This window comes from Chinchilla lanigera, unplaced genomic scaffold (assembly GCF_000276665.1).
Source record: "Chinchilla lanigera isolate Chin_1 unplaced genomic scaffold, ChiLan1.0 scaffold00040, whole genome shotgun sequence".
Lineage (NCBI taxonomy): Eukaryota > Metazoa > Chordata > Mammalia > Rodentia > Chinchillidae > Chinchilla > Chinchilla lanigera.
Genome location: NW_004955441.1, coordinates 825,689 through 844,783, shown reverse-complemented (window position 1 = coordinate 844,783; position 19,095 = coordinate 825,689). Strand labels below are relative to the sequence as shown.

At 34.6% G+C, this 19,095-nt stretch overlaps 1 protein-coding gene across 2 annotated transcripts in view; it reads right to left on the bottom strand.

Annotated features, from left to right (window-relative positions):
* The window catches only part of Birc6 (baculoviral IAP repeat containing 6), a gene marked incomplete at its 5' end in the record, with an annotated part of 183,622 nt that overhangs the window by 79,137 nt on the left and 85,390 nt on the right, over nt 1-19,095 (bottom strand). For both annotated transcript variants that reach the window (XM_013517560.1, XM_013517561.1), the window contains 14 exon segments: nt 1,036-1,257; nt 1,920-2,028; nt 2,264-2,520; nt 3,523-3,802; nt 6,436-6,636; nt 7,379-7,573; nt 7,702-7,798; nt 8,877-9,052; nt 9,886-10,448; nt 12,140-12,267; nt 12,422-12,555; nt 13,311-13,421; nt 16,643-16,769; nt 17,261-17,415. In XM_013517560.1, coding sequence (XP_013373014.1) covers nt 1,036-1,257; nt 1,920-2,028; nt 2,264-2,520; nt 3,523-3,802; nt 6,436-6,636; nt 7,379-7,573; nt 7,702-7,798; nt 8,877-9,052; nt 9,886-10,448; nt 12,140-12,267; nt 12,422-12,555; nt 13,311-13,421; nt 16,643-16,769; nt 17,261-17,415 — 2,755 coding nt within the window.

Here is a 19,095-nt window from a genome sequence, read left to right as displayed (position 1 = left end):
ATATACCCTAAAAATGTAATTTATCTGACATTAAATAATGTGACACTGTAATTCAGGGCTTATGATATGTACATTATTTAAGGATTTAGGTAGCTGTTAGGTTAAATTTCTAGTATGAGTTCAGAAAATCAACATCATTATCATATATCCTCAAAAAAGAAGTAACAAAAGAAAATTTACACCACAGAAGTGCTTAGGTTAAATCTGTCATGAAGGTCATAGAAGTTCTTATGTGCAAACTGAAAGGTACTGACGAGGTTCATTAATTAGGTCATGGATTCTGCCAACTGGCAGGGCCAAATACAACAATCACAGATTAGAGAACAAGAAGTCTGCTTTCTGTAAGCCACTGTTAGCAAGGAATAAATTCATCAAAGCCTTCGCTAAATATAGTGAACGAGTGTGGGTGAATGGAAACGACCTATTGAAAGGACTATAAAAAAAAGTGTCCTTCAAAACTGTTACCTATGATTTTCCTCCAAAGTTTTACATTGAAAAGAACTTAGTGGGTAAATTTATAAGTGAGAATAAACCTAATATAGGGGAAGGGAAGTATAAAGAATGAGATGTATATTATATACATGTACTAATAAATAATACAATTAAATTAAATTTTAAAAAGCAAATAAAGATAATGCACCTCAGGAACATCCACATTAAGCATTCTGATTTCAGATAAGGAAGGTGGACAGTATTGCCTTTTTTTTTTTTTTGAGACAGGGTCTGGCTACATAGTTCAGACTGGCCTTGAACCTGCAGCGATCCCCCTGCCTCATGCTCTTGATATATTCCCTTAAAGTACGAAGATGGGAGTATAGCTCAGTGGTAGAATGCTTGCACAGTATGCATGGGCCCCTGGGTTGGCCCCGGCATGGCAGAAAAAAAAAACAAGTGTGATACCTCATTTTAAACTGGCTATATCTGCTGTTTTCAAAATATTTTAATCCAAACACATACATAAAATACTTCTAATCAGGTAAAACCCCAAAGTGTGCTAGTAACTGGAGGGGAAATGGGTTTTATAATCATACTTACTCAAAGAGCTCTTGGTCCAACAGTGCTGGTAAATCATATTCTACAAGCAGTTCATAACTATGCCAAAGAATTGCTGCTACACAATGCAAATGAGAGGGCGATGGCATCAGGAGACCATACTCTATTGCTGAAGAGCTAGGGCACACGTAGTTCATCCTGCCACTTCTTTTCATAGCAGCCACTCTTGCAGAATCACTGACCCATTTTAACAAGGCCTGAATTCTTAAAAGAAGAAGTTGAATTCTAATAATCAATAATGATAGAACCGATACCTGATTTTTGTATGTCAAAAAGGTATTTATGAGAGAAATATACTAGTTATTTTTTATCATTTTAGTTATTTGGTATCCTATTGTTTCATGTTTTATGCAGCAGAAAAAATAGGGTAGAAAGTCCAAAGAAAAACTATCAGTGAGCATTATAAATAGTAAAAACAGAACATTATCACTCTCAGAAAATCTAAGTAATCTAAGTAACATCATCTCTCTCAGAAAAATAGCCACATTTTTCTGTATTTATATACAATTCACAAGCACCACCTAAAATAGCATTATTAGGACACCACTGCCTTACAAGGATCCTATCATAACAAGGTTGCCTTAAAAATAATGTTTTATTCCAATTTGGTTCCTAAAAAAAAAAATACTAAGAATTCTGAGTTCGAATTTGTTCAAAATAGGCCCAAATACATGAAAATTTATGTTTAATTTTCATGAAAATCTTTAAAAGTTGCACCATGTAAAGTATACAGGTATTGATCTGCAATATCTAACAGTGATGTCTTTTATGAGATTTTTTTAAGAAGAAAGTATTACAAGTACCAGTCACTATGGCATGCTTGTGCAAACGTGTGTATTTAAATGAAAAAAAGAATCATCATATACCTGTCTTTTGTTCCAGGATCCTGAGTTGTACCAAGCTGGTAAAGAATGTCTATTGTAGAGTCAGAAGAGAGTCCATTTAGTCTTCCAAAAAGTAAAGGGCTATTCAAATCTTGCAACAAAAGAAAAAAGTTTTCTAAATAAGCAAATCTTAGGTGGGAAGATATGCTTAATTTTTAAAAGTTATTCATTAAAAGGAAGTTGTCTATAAATTTCAGTAAGAAAAAAGAAACATGAAACAACTAAACTATAAGAAATTAACTTCAGAGAGTCAACCACAAAGATCACACAGTACAACTTTGATTACTTTACATGTCTGTAAAAATTAAAATATTAAAACCTGTCACCTGTAGGATCACTGCCAGATGCTGCACAATTTCTCAGAAGAATGTCTATAAGTTTCAGGCCAATTCTAGTGGACTGCAGTCCTATCTTCACAAGCACAACTTCAATGTTGGGTGAATGCATTCCGCAGTATGGTGACATCAGTAAGGCAGCACAAGTTTGCAGCAGATTAGCAGTAGGTGCAGCTGCACTTGCCATCATTCCTTCCAGATCACTTATGTGAGTAAGGCAATGATGTAATAACCGTAACCACCCAATACTGAAACACACAAGGCAGATGACTTACATGGTGAATCAAACTAGCTCAAATTATTTCAGGGGTAAAATAAAACTTTTCTTAAAGTTCAACGTGTCTCATAAACACCATCAATCAAAATTGTTTTAAAATGCTACAAAATGAATAGGGAATTAAATACACAGTAAGTTTGCCCTACATTATTAAAAATATAAGTATGCTAAGCACTCCAACTATTTAGGAACTATATACTTACTCATCAAGAAAAAAACACAGGAATTGTTTTTACATGTATATTTCTGTATATATTAATATGTACTGACTAAGATCATAGACGAAGTCTTGGCACCTTGAGAATAAAAAGGAAATCCTTTACCAGTCAAATTTTAAAATAAAACCTATCTATAAAAACCTTAAACATCAAAAATTATCAAAAGAACACTGGTAAAAGTTTATATTCATGTTCTTGTCTGTTAAACAGAAATCTATCAATAACTGGTATTTGGTGATTACAGTGTAAGACCAGTTTGTTTTTTCTATGATCTTTTCTTTTACTTTTTTCTTTTTGGTTAAGATATATTCCTGTCCATAAGGCATTTGAGAACCTGTAATAAACAACAATCAAAAAAACTGGAACCTACATACATATATTATACCACACTGTGGGTAAACTAAAAGATTAAACACACATAAATTTCAATTTCAGTAAGTTTTAGGGTTTTGCTTCCATAATATTGACTTTGTTCTGCCTAATAAAATCATGTTATTATAAAGACAAAGAATTCCATAAAATCCAAAAAAGAAAGCACAGGATGAATAATTAGTACGTATGTATGTATTTATTTATTTAATTTATTTATTTGGTCTTTTTGAGACAGGGTTACCAATATGCAGTTCAGGTTGGCCTTGAACTCACAGCAATCCTGCCTCAGCCTCCCAAGTGCTGAGACTACAACCTTGGTGTATAATTAAAAACAAACCAAAAAAGCACAGAAAGTGTTTTTTGGAGTGAGAAATAAAGCATACCTTGTTTTGGATACCTGATCTTCAGATGGAAGAAAGGGATTATTAACCGTTGCAGAGGAAGTGGTACCAAAAGCGGTGAGGCCCAATAATTTAATCTGTGAAAGGCCTAATGTGCTGGCATCTCGGGGACGATGTAGTCTAAGGCAGACAGCAGAAGCTACCTCGGCTTTTACAAGCTGAATTTTTATATAGGTCAGACCACTTGTGACAACAGGAGTAGACAAGGGTAGCATATTTACCCCATCTGCACTCACTTCAACAGACACTGAGGATGGGCAAGCTGTAGGAGAGAAAATTGAACATTTACCAACAAAAAAATGAACTAGATTTCAGTCTTTAAACAAAACACATCAGAAATACAGCAACTTTCAGGTACACTCACTTAATGAACTTATGAAAAGAAAACTTATAGACCAAATCATACTTTGTCATGACTTCCATCATAATTACTTTTGGAGATACAGTCCATAAAAAGTCTGATCTACAACATCATTTTTTAAAGTACTTAAACACTGTAATATTTATCTAAAAACAGAGTAACTGAACATTGCAATACAGATGCATTTCATAGTTTGGGGGGGAGGTGTGACCAACCAAATAATCAATTATTTCTACTTTACTCAAAATATTATAAACACAGGACTACATAATGAATACACTAAGCATTACTGTTTTAAATAATTTGTTCTTCTAGAAACTCATTGTATCATTAGTACACTGTAATGTTTCTAAACATTGATTTTAAACTCACAGCTGAGTTGAGATTGCCTTCACCCCATTCGTGATTTCCCTTTCAAAACTGAAACATACTTTCTCAAATTTAAAAAAAATTAATTCTTAAAACCGGTAAGAAATGACAGCTACCTCAGGAAAAGCACTTCTACCCAGCATAACAAGTCCATCTATTACAAAAACATATCTGTGGACTAAAACAAATTTGAAACTTGGTTTTAATTTTTTTTTTTTGGTACCAGGAATCGAACTCTTGCCAGGAAGGTGTTGGACCTGCTGAGCTACATCCAGAGTCACTGTTTTAAATTTTAAATTTACTCTTCTGAGAAACTTTTTGAGAAAAGCATAAAACATTTTACATGATCAGAAAGAATGAAATAGATTAATCCAAATTCCCTCAAAATATATTCAAGTACAACAGTGATTCTAAAGCTATAGCCAGGAGCGGTAGGGCATGCCTGTAACCCTAACACTCAGGAGGTTGAGGCAGGAAGATTGTTGCCAATTTCAGACCAGTCTGGACTACACAGTGAGTTCAAGGCCAGGATGAACAACATAGTGAGATCCTATCTCACAAAACCCAAAATAAGCAAATAAATAAAGCCTATGTTATTTCCACTGAAGTAAAACATATATTTAATTTCTGATCTCCAATACCAAATTATTTTATAAGGACATGGGCAAATGCTACTTACAACTACCAGTAAACTTTCTCATTTTAGAATTTTCCTCAACTCATACTGTTTGACTTCTGCCTTTTTAAAATTTAGTTTTGAATTGGTATATAAAAATACTATTTTAAAATAGTGTATTTGTCTTATTTCCTTCTCATTTTATATTAATAATATGTTTTGCTCTAACTAGTACAGGTTCCATAACTTATTAGGACATAATAAATTAATCTTGCAAATAAAAAGACAAACTTTATTCTTCCAAATATGCCAAGAATCTACAAAATTTCCTACAGCTCTACATCCAATTACTAAGTAACAATTGATAGCAGTGAGAATTAATCAATGAAAATAAAATGTAATAATTTGAACAATTCTATAAAATTTACAATAAAAGTATTTGTAAACCATACAAATGCAAACTAGTATTTTGCATTCTCGCTCTACTTAGACTATAACTTATTTTCTAAATATCATATTGAATTATTTATTTACAATAAAATATATTCAATGAATAATCAATGATAAAATATATTCAATGAATAATCATCAAATGAATCATACAGTATTAAGATTCAAATATAAAATTTTGAATAAAGGCACTTTTGGGTGGGGGAGGGCATCAAAGGTGGAGGAGGAGATAGGCAGAAAAAGGGATAAAAAAATAACTCTACGTGGTTTACATACATTTATCTCCCAAAAAGAATGTAAATACTGTATGTTACAAACATATACCAATTTTTCAACATTTATTAAAACAAAATACATGTACCAGCTAATAACCCTCAGTTAATGATACATATAATTCGTGGCTTCTAAATAATAGAGCTAAAGGGAGGATCATTTATTTTCAGAAAAAACTTTCTGGAGCAGGTGCTAGGGGTGTGTACTGCACAGAGTCCAGTGCTGCCTGTACAGGGACACAAAGATGCAGCAGACTCATCACTGATCTCAGACATTTTCTGAGGAGAATACAGTACTAGCATGCCTGTATGGAAGGAAGTGGTGGGGACCACATGTTTATTTCTTGTAGGTGGGTACCTGTGTTATAATAAAAACTATTTTAAAAGGTATTACAAAATTTGAAACCACACTCAAAATATTAAAAATACTACTCTCAAAACGTAATTAAAAAATTATTTACAGAATTACTTATGTTCCAGTAGGAGTAAGGGGGACACATACAAATCTATGCCAACTTCACACTTCAGGGTTAGTACTGAGGAACAGGCTAGAAAAACCAAGACTGGTAATCACATATATATGTGTGTGTGAATGAACTCATAATACATTAGCTTACTAAATCTGGGAAAAAGGACAAACAAAATAATATAACTGTATTTCTTTAGATTTATATTTCCATAACTTTACTTTCTGTAGATTCTCTATACTTCATCAAATATTCTCTTGTGAGGAAAACCCTATAGCTTCAGTTCACAGAAAATGTATCATTGTTAAGTATTTCTAAACTACAGTTTATTTTCATGGTATTTTATAAAATATTACTCACTTGCAAGAGATGCAAGATGAGGCTGGATATGAATCTCCTTAAGCAGCACTGCTGCAGGAAGGTGGATGGTAAGGTCACACCAAGCCTCCTCTGGCAGGAATATGTACGACCAAGCAGCAGAGCGGGCTCTTCGGTGGGGCGGTGTGGCCTGCAAAAGCACTTCGGCAGGCTGGGCAGTGGGACTACTAGATGTGATTGTACCTACAGAAGGTGTTTGAAATAAAGCAGGAACATGCAAACAATTGCAATAAGGCATTAAGAACTATTCAGCAATAAAAGAGCTAAAAACATGAACAAGACGTTCAATTAACTGGCAAGGATAAAGTTCAACATTCGCACAACAAATGAAAACTGGTGACAATGATTTAAGTACAAAACTATAACCAATATACTCTTTATCTTGAAAATGATCCTGAATGAGAAATCGAAAATATAAGGGATAAGTGCTTTCAAACTAGCATTTAAAGAGAATAATGTGGTAAGAATTACTATTTAGTTTTATAAACTGTGCTAATTAAACTTGAAATGAAAGTAAACTTGATTAATAAAAGCACAATTAAAACCTTCATTCTCTTCAGTGGAATATTTTACTATACTGTATACTATATTTAAAATCAACTGTGCCTGGCAATGGTGGTACACGCCTGTAACCGCAGCAGCACTCAGGAGACTCAGATAGGAGTCTGCTGCGAGTTCAGGGTCGGTCTGGGGTCTACATAGTGAGTTAAAGGCCAGCCTTAACTACAAAATGAGATCCTGTTTCAAAGAAAAATTTAAAAGAAAAATAAAGTAAAATAAAATCAACTGAAAATTTAAAAAATCAACCGTAACCAAAATGGTGACAGTGTATCAGTGTAATTCAACAACTGATTTTGCTTCAACTTGACATCACCTAATTAACTAAACAAATTCGTAATAGTAAAATGTAATTAACTTTCCTTACCCAGGGGTGCAAAGTTATGGATCCCTTCTGCATTATCAGGTTCAGAAGCCAGTATTCTTGTCTTCAAGGTGCTGTCAGCAGCTTTATTTGGACCAGAATCAAGAAATTTCATAATAGTTGACACCATACTTCTCGCAGTATTCACAATAGCCCTTGTACTAGTAACCATATTGTTGCAAATGAGCTGAACACCACCTAAATTTACAAAGAATATAAAACAAAAACTCTTATGATAGATGATCTGACATCAAATGGCAAGGTCACAGGTAACACAAAAACATGAACATAACGTAGTATCCCAAATGATTAAAATTTTATCTTACCCATATCATGGAATGCTTTCAAGGCATCACTAGTATCCAATACTCTCAAAATGAACCACAGCAATGGTTCTGATAACTGACAAGTTGCAAGAGAACCCTTAAAAAGGAAACAAACATATACTGTGATCTTCTGTCTTTCTGTGAATTAAAACTCTATGTCCGAGGGTAAGCAGTACTTTATTATACTTTTTCACCTAGTATTTTTTATCTTTAATATGCATTTTTTCATTAGACAGTAATTTCTTTGAAAAATCAAAATCTTTGTACTTTCCAAAGGAAAAATATATATACATTCAAAAAACACCTAATGACAATTACACATGGACATATAAAAGACTGCAGGAAACTTCTAAAATCTGTATTTGAAAAATGATAAATAGACTAAAGGTTAAACTAGTTCCTATAATTTCATTTTTTTAAAAAGAAAAGTAAAAAGCAAAAATAATCTAAGCCGGGTGTGGTGGAGCACACCTGTAATCCCAGCACTCGGGAGGCTGAGGCAGGAGAACCATTATGTGTCTGGGACCAGCCTGGGCTACAAGTAAGCTCTAAGACAGCCTGAACTGCACAGTGAGACCCTGTCTCAAAAAGAACACACACACACACACACACACACACACATATACACACACTCACAGAGCAAAAATAATCTAACTTCTTTTTAAAATTACCCTAATCCCATTCAAATTAAAAGAAACTATGCAAATAAATCTTAAAATAAATCTGAAGTTTTCTTGGATAACATATAGAAAGAACATCTTTGGCCTTCAACTAGACTATTTTCTAGGGAAAAGGAAAAAACTACTTTCTGAGACTGTAAAAGAGAATCTAAAATGTAAGACCGTGTTAAATGTTTTACTTTTTGTGTGTGTGTGTGGTACCAGGAATTGAACTCAGGACCTTGTGCTTGCCACGCAGGCGCCTGGGCCACTAAGCTATATCCCCAGCCCCATGTTTTACTTTTACACCACTGTGGTCATCTGGAAGTACAACACTTGGAAGAAACTTACCCTCTAACTTCTACTTATAATGTACCATCTTCACCTATCGGTATTTTTTATTTTTTATATGTCACATGAATATAGGTTTGACTCTGACCCACACATAATTCTCCTCTTATTATCAGAAATCTCTCATTGCTTATATCTTTGCAGCTATTGCTAGACTGAACGTACCTGTCTGCCCATGTAGCCACAGGCCATGTAGGTTAATATTGGTTGCAGCATCATGTGAACTGTAGAAGCTTTTTTACTAAGTGTTGTCAATATGGTAAATAATCCATCACCAACAGATATGGCATCTAACCCACCGTGAAAGTTTTCATGTTTGGTGAGATGTAATCCACTTGCCCCTAGTGTAAGTAAAAGATCATACATTTACAAAAAGAAAGTATACATTCATAAATTCACAATGATTAAAGAGTCTATATAGCCAGTTTTTCCAATCCATTGAAAGATTACAGGTACACAATAGCTACACACCCCTACAAATTATGCTAATAATGTTCAAAGCATAATTCTTAGATATTTTATCAAGAAATACCCCTACTGTTGGCTACAATAAAAAGAAGCATCACTCTATATACTAGCTTTGCAGCATGAAGAAAATGAAAATTGATATTACCATATATAGCATCTAATGCACAAGATACACTGACCAAGAAACACCAAAAGCCAAAAGTACATCTGAACTTCTACTTAAAAAAACCTAAGGCAAAATACATTGGTTTCTAAAAATGTAGAAAAGTTAAAGAACATATCAACTTTACACTGATAGGTGTTAAAGAAACTTACATTTTGAATAAAGTTTTATATTTCATTTTCAAATAAAATGTCAGGTTTTACTGGTCTCTAATACAAACTTTGATTTGAAATTCTTCATACTGAAAACATTAGCAACACTCAGTTGTAAATTACTGTACCTCCTAAATATATGAACCTGGTCCTTTTTTATTTTTAACTTAACTAACCAGAAGTTCTTTTGTTAGCATTTCCTAGTACTTTTGAAACTGATTCATGAATATTTTAAGTATTTCCTTCTTTAAGCAAAAGCACTCTAAAAAAGTCTTCACTAATACAAATCATTCATGACTAGAACTTTACAATGAAGTAGTTCTACACTATGAAGTAAAAAGAACATTGGTATAGTACCAGAAACAAATGTAAGGTTAATCTTAATACGTACCAATTATCATTGCCATGGCACTGCTATTACACAGGCCTAGAGCAGACAAAATCTGGCTCATAATCTGTTGGTTGGCTAAGACTAAGTCAGCGACATATGCAGGTGATCCGGTAATACTGGTGCAGCCTCCATTGACATCTTTCCCTCCTGAAACCTTCTCTTCATCTGAAACACTATCTGTGGTATTGGTAGTTATAGACACTCTTGCACTATACTCCCTATTGCCTGAAAGAGGTAGCTGTACTAAAATGTTAACAAGCTTTAATAAATCAAACATAAGTTGATCTCTTGTCATTTCACCACAAACGGCTTTTGCATCACCTGGGCGAATGAGGTTGGCAAAGAGTCCCCCAAAACATGCTCGAGCACCCACAGAGCTATCAGATCCACTTCTAGATATTACTTTGTCTGAGCAAGTAATATAGTGGTGAACCAAGAAGGTGACAGATTCTATCACAGCAGAAATAGTACTAACTGAAACAACTTCAAAATTCTGCTCCAGAGTAAATTCTAAGAGCTTCACTTGGGCATCAAGAGGTCCTTGGCCTGTCTGGAAGGCACCCCTGTTAAAAGAGATTAAAAATTAAATTACCAACATCCAAAAAAATTGAAGGCTTAAACTCTTAGTACTCATTATTTCATTTGCTAGCTACATTTCCATGTCTTCCTAAGTCTTCTTTATGCCTCCATTTTATGTAAAATCAAAAACAACTTTCTTTCCAAATAGAAAACTAAGGGATAATAACATTTAAACAGTTATGTTAAAGCTACAGAGTAGGATACTTGAGTTTCACAACGCACTCTTAATAATGGAATAAAAAAAAATTAAAAGAAAAAGAAAAAGGAATGAGCCCTGGTTTGGTACAGTAGCAAATGTTGCTACTATAAATATTCTGATTCTAATTCTCAAAACTTAAAATTCAAACTACTTTTATATATTCAAATCAAATGCCCTCAAGTTCTACTTATTACCAAGACATACAAAGCTAAAAAAAAAAAAAAAAGATGACTCTCAATCTAGTAACAAAATGATTCCGAATTAACTGCAAAGCCGTAACTTTTTTTCTTAAACATGATGGAGAACTAATGCCAAAGGAAACCCAAAATCTTGAAATCCACTGAAAGACATCTTCAAGGAGATGAAACATAAACACCAGGTTTCCTGAGACAGAAATTGAATATATGCTGGCAATATATATTATGGGTAAAAGAATTCAGTAAAAACATTTAACAACTTGCTAAAGGCTGAGTGTATGCTAAGGTGCTAACTGTGTCCCCCACTCATGGTCTCTCTCCCTATCCACAACCCCTCTGCACACTGTCCCCTATGCACTTAACCTGTTTGGCCATTTTGAGTTCTATCTCTCATCATAAGCCAGAAAGAACCTGGAATTATACTGTTCTAGGTTCTGACATTATACTTAGCAAATTGCTATTATTTGAAAGAAAACTGAAATGAAATAAAGTTATATGCAATGTAAAACTAAGGCAATCACCCTTTTAAAAAAATTTTAAGTAATAAACCAATAGTGGAAATGAAATTATCAAAAACCATTTCAAAGTTAGTAAAAAAGATTAGCAATGAAATCAGACATGGAAAGTACAGTATGAAGTATAAGATGGTTCACTGAAAATATCAGTAATAATATTACATTTCTATACAGAATGACCAAAAAATGATAAAAAAAAGTCCAATAATGCATATGAAAGAAATCTCACTAGATTCTATGAACATTAAGACAAGGAAGTACTATCAATAATAAATTCAACAACATGTATAGGGCCGGGGATATAACTCAGCGCCACAAGTGCCTGCCTGGCAAGCGCAAGGTCCTGAGTTCAATTTCCAGTTACAAAAAAAAAAACCAAAAAACATATATAGATGAATGAACATCTTTCTTTGCATACAAACTACCAGAGCTCACTCAAAAGGGAAAGGAAAATGCTCAAAGTCAATTTCACTTAGAAGTTTACAACAATTAGCCAATAAATAAAATTTTTTGAAGACAAAAACAAGTTTTATGGACTCTATTTCTTTCACACTGTACAGAAATGAGGGCTTGAAAGAGGCATCATGAAATGAAATGAAATGAAAATGATCAGGAAGTACATCAAAAAGACTTTCTCCCAATTTGCTAATTGCTACTGTCCTCCTACTGACTGGTTCCCAGGTAAATCCCCACCAAACATTAAAGTGTATTTGGGGTACATATGTTCCTCCTGCATCAGCACATAAAAATGCATTGAAATTTACCTTTCTGTTGAAAGTATGTGAATTAGCTTGAGCAAAAATTCACTGAATATCTGTGGACATGTTGAAGACAGATGCACTTGTAACCGAGTAAGAAATTCTTGCATAGCTTGTGTAGCTGTTGGGCCAACCTAGAGAGAAATGTATATCCACTGAAAGCTGCTTACTGATACTAGTTACACTGAAAGAAAAAGGCTACTTTTTAATATTTTGCAATGAATACCTTCCTAGTTTTACTTTACAAATAGTGTTTACTGAAACATCTGCACACATTATTAGCATTACCTGGGGACTGTGTTGATTTGTTCCGTGTGGACTGGTACCAGATAGGAATTTTACTAAAACATGAATAAGGTTTGGATCTGAAACCAGCAAATGAGCAGTACTTTCCTGAGTTCCAATGGCACTGCTGGAAGCAGCTACAAAAACAAATGTTAAAATATGCTCTCAATAAATGGACCATAAAATAATGAAATGCAATATTTGTAAACATACTTAGTTCCAAGAAATCACAGTTTGTTAAAAGCATTTCAATCTCTATTGACGGACCTACAATTCATTCTTTCATTGCATCTACAACTTATCACCTCTCACCTTTTTCTATGCAACACCTGAGTACAAGGTGCACCTTCTTCAAAACATAAGTGGAAAACAACTAAATCTTTACTGTGCTGTCACACAGCCTATTTCGGAAACAGAAAGAGATCTACTTATCATGTAACTTTTAACTTAGTTTGCAAGATAAACTGAGGCAAAAACTATTCCTTCTTTGGAAGTTAGTTATACATAGGTTATATACTATGAATTAACATATAGTCAATAAAGTACTTTTCTGGGCTGAATAAAACATTGTTCTGGTATGTCTATCTTAAGTAACAGATAGTGGTATTTTTTTGTATCTCATTTTTGAGAAATAAACTCCAAACAAAAAGACAGTAACACTTCGATGCTAATGCTTTAAGTAACAGCTTTATCAATGACAGACCTCTTCATTTAACGAAGCTGTTCTTCAAGAGATAAAATCCATCTACCTAAAACTGAATACACTGTACATCAAAGGAATTCAACCATTTATAGAACTACAACACTTCTTGTAGAAATGTACTTAAGAATCTGAAAGCAAGAATATTAAAAAATACGTCAGATATTTAAGTAAGTAAATTTTTGAACTTACAATTAAGCTGCATGTTTGTCATAAGTGTTAGGCTATGAAGCACAAGGCACCATGTTCGGAGCAAAGTATTTGGATACCAAGCAAGCACTGTGAGAAAGCTAGTTATTGATGCTACGAAGAAGAGAGAAAGAGAAACATTTTTTACTCAAAAATAATTATTTACAAGAAGAAAAAAAGGAAAGAAATAATTTAAGAGATTAAATACTTCTTTAAATTACATCAATAATGTCCTCAAAACATACAAATAAAAAGAGTTCACATTAAATACAACAAAAATATTGAGTCAATAACATTTTATGGCAAGGGATAAAGCTCTGCCCATGATACATAAAATGAGATGTCATCATTACATAGTTGTTCTACTTTCCTAACTACAGGCACTTCTATTCAACACTATTTGTGTTATTTAAACCCCTCACATTCTCCAAAATCAAAAGCTGAAAATAAGACACTGGAAAAAAACAGGAAGAGGTAAGATCAATCACAAGTGCAAGCCAGGAGAGGTGTGCATACCTGAAATCTCAGGAGGCTGCGGCAGGAATACTGTAAATTTTACCTCCTCCTGGGCAACTTAGTGAGACCCTGCCTCAAAATTTAAAAATACTTAGGGGCTGGGGATTTAGCTCAGCGGCAAAAGCGCCTGCCTGGCAAGCGCAAGGTCGTGAGTTCGGTTCCTGGTACCGGAGAAAAACAAACAAACAAACAAACAAAAAAACAAAAAAAAAAAAATTAAAAAATACTTAAATAGAGCTGAAGATGTAGCTTAGTGCAAAGGCCCTGATTTCAATCCCTAGTATGGTCAAAACAAAACGGAAGAACGAAAATGAAACAGTCCCATCAAAAACACAAACTCAAGTAATTAGTAAAGTTCGAAGGCCCACAAAGGAAGAACTCATGGCCACTGGGCAAACCAAAGAAGTCATTAAATATGCACTGTGTATACAGTGCATGGCACAATGGTGCAGAGAGAGTTTAAAACACCCTCTCAAAGTGGGTGATTCAGCCAGGTGTGGTGACGTACACTTGCAATCCCAGCACTTGGGAGGCTGAAGGACAAGGATCACAGAGTTCTAGGCCAGCATGCATTACACAGTGAGACCCTGGCTCAAAAAAAGGTGATTCTGCCGGGCATGTTGGTGCATGCCTATAATCCCAGCTCTTAGGAAGCTGAGGTTGGAGGTTCATAATGAGTTCAAAGCCAGCCTGGGCTGCATAGTGAGTTCATGGCCAACCTAACCTCTACATTGTGAGACCCTATCTGGGGGGGAAAAGAAAGAGTGATTCCGTATCTAGAGAAGAAAACAAAAGGAGTTGAGTATGTATTATGCCAAAAGTCAAGGAAAACACAGAAATGCATTTTAAAAACTGATAAAACAGCATTTTATTGACTAGAAATGGCACAATTTCAGTTCTAGGTTGAACAATTATAACAGAACCATAGGAAATGTTTTTAAATTTAAGATTTTAAACAAATACCCATTAAAGAAACTAACTGGTCGTAACTACCATTGTTTGTGAATCAACCCATTTTAAAACTAATTTTTAAAATAAATCAATGGTTCCAACACTTTTCCTGCCTCTTCTACAAACTACCACACATGTGTATCAAAGGAAGTTTTCCTTTATAGAGTTCAATAAATAAAAGTGAGAATTAGATCACACATTCTGAAATATCTAACGGCTAATGGATCTATGCAATATGCATCAGTGCCTTCAAATGTCATGAGAAAAAAAGACAATCTATAAAACTGCCTTTTAGAAAAACAAAAACTAATGCTCCCTTGGGCAGCACACACACGAAAAAGACAACAAACGAAATTCCCAGATCAGATTAAACTCTCGTATAACTCTCAATTTACACAGAACACAGAAAACACCATGGAAATACAAATACACACATACACACACCAGAGCTTGGGCCCTGGGAACCACGGGAAACAAACCATCAACCTTGTCAAGTACATGTCTTTGCAGAGGGGAGGAACACTATTGCAATTAAGATGAATTTTAGAAACATTCAAATGTACAGAATATTTCAAATAAAAAGGTTTCACAACATTTGCAATAAATTGATACTGACCAGGTATCTAATGACAGTAAGCTGTTTGTATACCATTTTGTATGTAGTATTTTTCACAGTAAGTTAAAAGTAGAGATGTAAGCAAATTTACAACAGTAATTACTAACAATACAGTGTAAGAGATGGAAATCTCCTAAGCAGGGCTGGGGCTAACTGGTATGGAGACAAAGCAGATATAAGTGGAAACATGAACAAATGGGCCTGCCATTTTTTTTGTTTTTTTGAGACAGGGTCTCACTAATGTAGCTCAGGCTGGCCTCAAACTCATGATGTTCCTCAAGCAGGTCTCAAACTCATTGTAATCCTCCTTGCTCAGCATCCTGAATCCTGGGATTACATGAATGTGCACAACACTTGGTGGGCTTGTCACCTTTTTTTTGATACCAGGAATCCAACTCATGACCTCACACTTCCCAGGTAGGAGTTGTGCCACTGAGCTGTATTCTCTGGCCCAAGGCTGTGACTTTTAGGGACAAAAGACAAAGTAATTGCCAACCAAGATATAAATGTACCAAGTTAGGGAGGAAGCACCAGGAACAGATGCTCCTTTTAGCTTTCATAAAATGTAACTAAAATAGATTACTATAGACTCAGCTAAAGGCTCATTCTTATCCTGTTGAAAGACATGTAACAATTACATACTCCCAAATTAGTATTTAGTGAAATAAATAAATGGACACAGTTTCTCTAAATGGACACAGTTTCTCTAGTTGATTCCCCGCCGCCGCGACCCGGTACCGGGGAATCGAACTCACGACCTCACACTTCACAGGCAGGTGCTGTGCCACTGAATTTTTATACTCACGACCTCACACTTCACAGGCAGGCGCTGTGCCACTGAATTAAACTCCCAGCCCCTCTCTAGTTGATTAATAAAAACAAACAAAAAGGACTGGGTAGTAGACTGTTTGTCTAGCATTCACAAGGCCCTACATTCAACCCCAGGAACCACAAAGCAAACAACCAAAATCACCTGTTATAAGAAAATATACTATGAACAAGATAAAACTTTAAGAAAACACAATGTAAGGATTAAGAGTGTTATACATTTTAACTGTACATATGCGTAAGATAATATAGACCAGAGAAGGAGAACTTTCTACACTCCTTCCTGCTTATTAGCAAGTCAGTGCATTTAAAAAAAAAAAAAAAAAAAAGCCCCCTTCCGACTTATAACCTTAATAACAAAGATTAGGTATATTTTAACTTAATCTTTACTATATTAATGGTTTTTCCTGCTAGTAAGTCTTACCTTGATTTAATGAAATGACAGGTATTCGATTAGCATTATATAAAAAAATGTCAGCTCCATTCTCTTTGTTTCCAGATGAACTAGAATTCAGGCTCAATGTGAGCCACAACTGGAGAAGTGACTCCAACTGAAAAAGAATGAAAATTTAAAAAAAAAAAAAAAAGTACCTGTTACGTTATGAAGCACCACTTTGAAAAACCTAGTGTTTAAAATTTCAATGAGGCAAGAGTTTTTTCTATTAAATACTTACTCTAGTTATCTCAACCCATTTGAAAAGTAAACACATCTTAAGTTCTTGATGAAACAAAATTTAAGTAAATTAAATCTAATAATTTACCTCATTACAAATGTTTTTAAGAGATGATTCAAGTTTTTAAATCACAGGGTTTACATAAAGTATGTAATAGGAATTAAAGCCCTAAAGCTTAAAATCATAGAAATTAAAACTGGCCCATCACTACTGAGCTGTGATTATTAAAGTATTTCCAGTATTTTCCCATATGAGTATAATAAACAAATCATTTCTATCAGGTTGTAAATGAGCTTCTCATTTAATTACATCTTTTAGTGTGTCACCAAACATATGACAAAATACATCATTTCCTCCTGAAGTCATACCTGAACATGATGGACTTGAAGCATGGAAAAAAGTTTGTTGAAACAAACATTTAACATTGGGACAGATGATAACTGTATAATAAGCTGGTTGGTTTGGTTTGCTGCTTGTAAGCCTCCGAGAAGCGAATCATCTGTTCCAGTAGGAGACTGTGATACTGAAAAATCAAAGACAAGTATGATTTTATACACAAAGTTTCAAAAGAGATTTTAACTGGTTACTAATATACACACATACGTAAAAGTATGTTTTAATTAAAAGTGCACTTAGTAGAACGATTCAGTTATATGCTACTATTTTTAAAAACTGTCCTAACATTACTTGAAAGTTACAAAGACAGCAGAGACAAAACTTCCCAAATTTACAGGACTCATCCAACAAAGGAAAACAACCTACTTTCTAGAAATTTTTTCTAGTAAAGGAAAAGGAAAAGAAAGAAGAATTGGGCAGGGATATAGCTCAGCAGCACAAGCGCCTGCCTGCCAAGTGCAAGGCCCTGAGTTTGACTCCCAGTACAAAGAAAAGGAAAAAAGAAAAAAGAATCCTGACTAATTATTAAGTGAAGCAGACAACAATTTGAAACATATTTTAGTAAGTTATTTTCAGTCAGCAATACCTAACAATGAAATGGGCTACTGAGTATTCCATTCTTTGTGATCAAGAAGAGACTAGACCATATACGAAAGGAATTCCATATTATATGAAAGAAAAGACACAGTATCAGTGCACAAATATTAAAATGATAGGACACAAGGCCATCTTGGCCGTTCTTCTCCTTATTTCTGTATTTTCAGACAAAACGTAACCCTAACTGAGAAGATACAAATTCACAAAGAAGATTAAATATTGAAAATTTCTCTCCTGAATACGTTGTGAGTTCTCCTTCACAAGAGAAACCTATGTGATCTTACTGGGTTCTGTCTACTATGTCAGCCCTTTACTCAGTCCTAGAGAAGGCAAAGTAGTGATTTGAAGCTCTAAGAAAAATGAAACCAATGCTGACTGTGGTGGTACACCCTTGTAATACTACTGAGGCAGGAGGATAGCTATGAGTTTGAGGCAAGCCTGGACTACGCAGTGAGTTCAAGGTTAGCCTGAATTACCCAGAAAGGCCTTGTCTCAAAAACAAACCTAACGAACAGTTAAAAAACAAAACAAAACAAAACAAAACAAAACTTCAAGGCGTGGTGGCACAAACCCGTAATCCCAGCACTTAGGAGCTAAGGCAAGAGGATCGTTGCGAGTTCGAGGCGAGCCTGGGCTACAAAGTGAGCTCAGGCAAGACTGAACTGCATAGTGAGACCCTGTTCCAAAAAGACAAAAAAACAAAGTAAACCCCGTGATCCTCCTCTCAGCACAGCTCCTCGAACTTTACTTTTGTTAAACAGAGTGTTGCCTTAATGTACTCCACTGATAAGGAAATCTGCATAGGTCTAGCATGTTACAACAGTAATGGCCAAACCTAGCAAAAGACCTTATTTCTCTAACTCATCCATAATGACGCACTGTCTATAGCAGCTTTCCAACTAGCAAGTCAGAAACGAGTATTTCAACACACATAGTGTGGCAAGCAACTGAATGATTTATTATGTCTTTTATGGAGAAAGTCTGCCTTCTTCTTCCGAAAATAGTAAGGTAATTAATCTTCTCAATTAGCAGTTTCAGTTAGCATGCCCATGAGGCTGTCATGCTATATCTATACAATCTCTCTTAGTCTTTTAGGGTCATAAAGACAGGTCTTGGTGGTGCACACTTAAAATCCTATCACTCTGGGAGGTCAAGACAAGAGGATGGCAAGCTCAAGGCCAGCCTCAATAACTTAGTGAAACTCTATCTC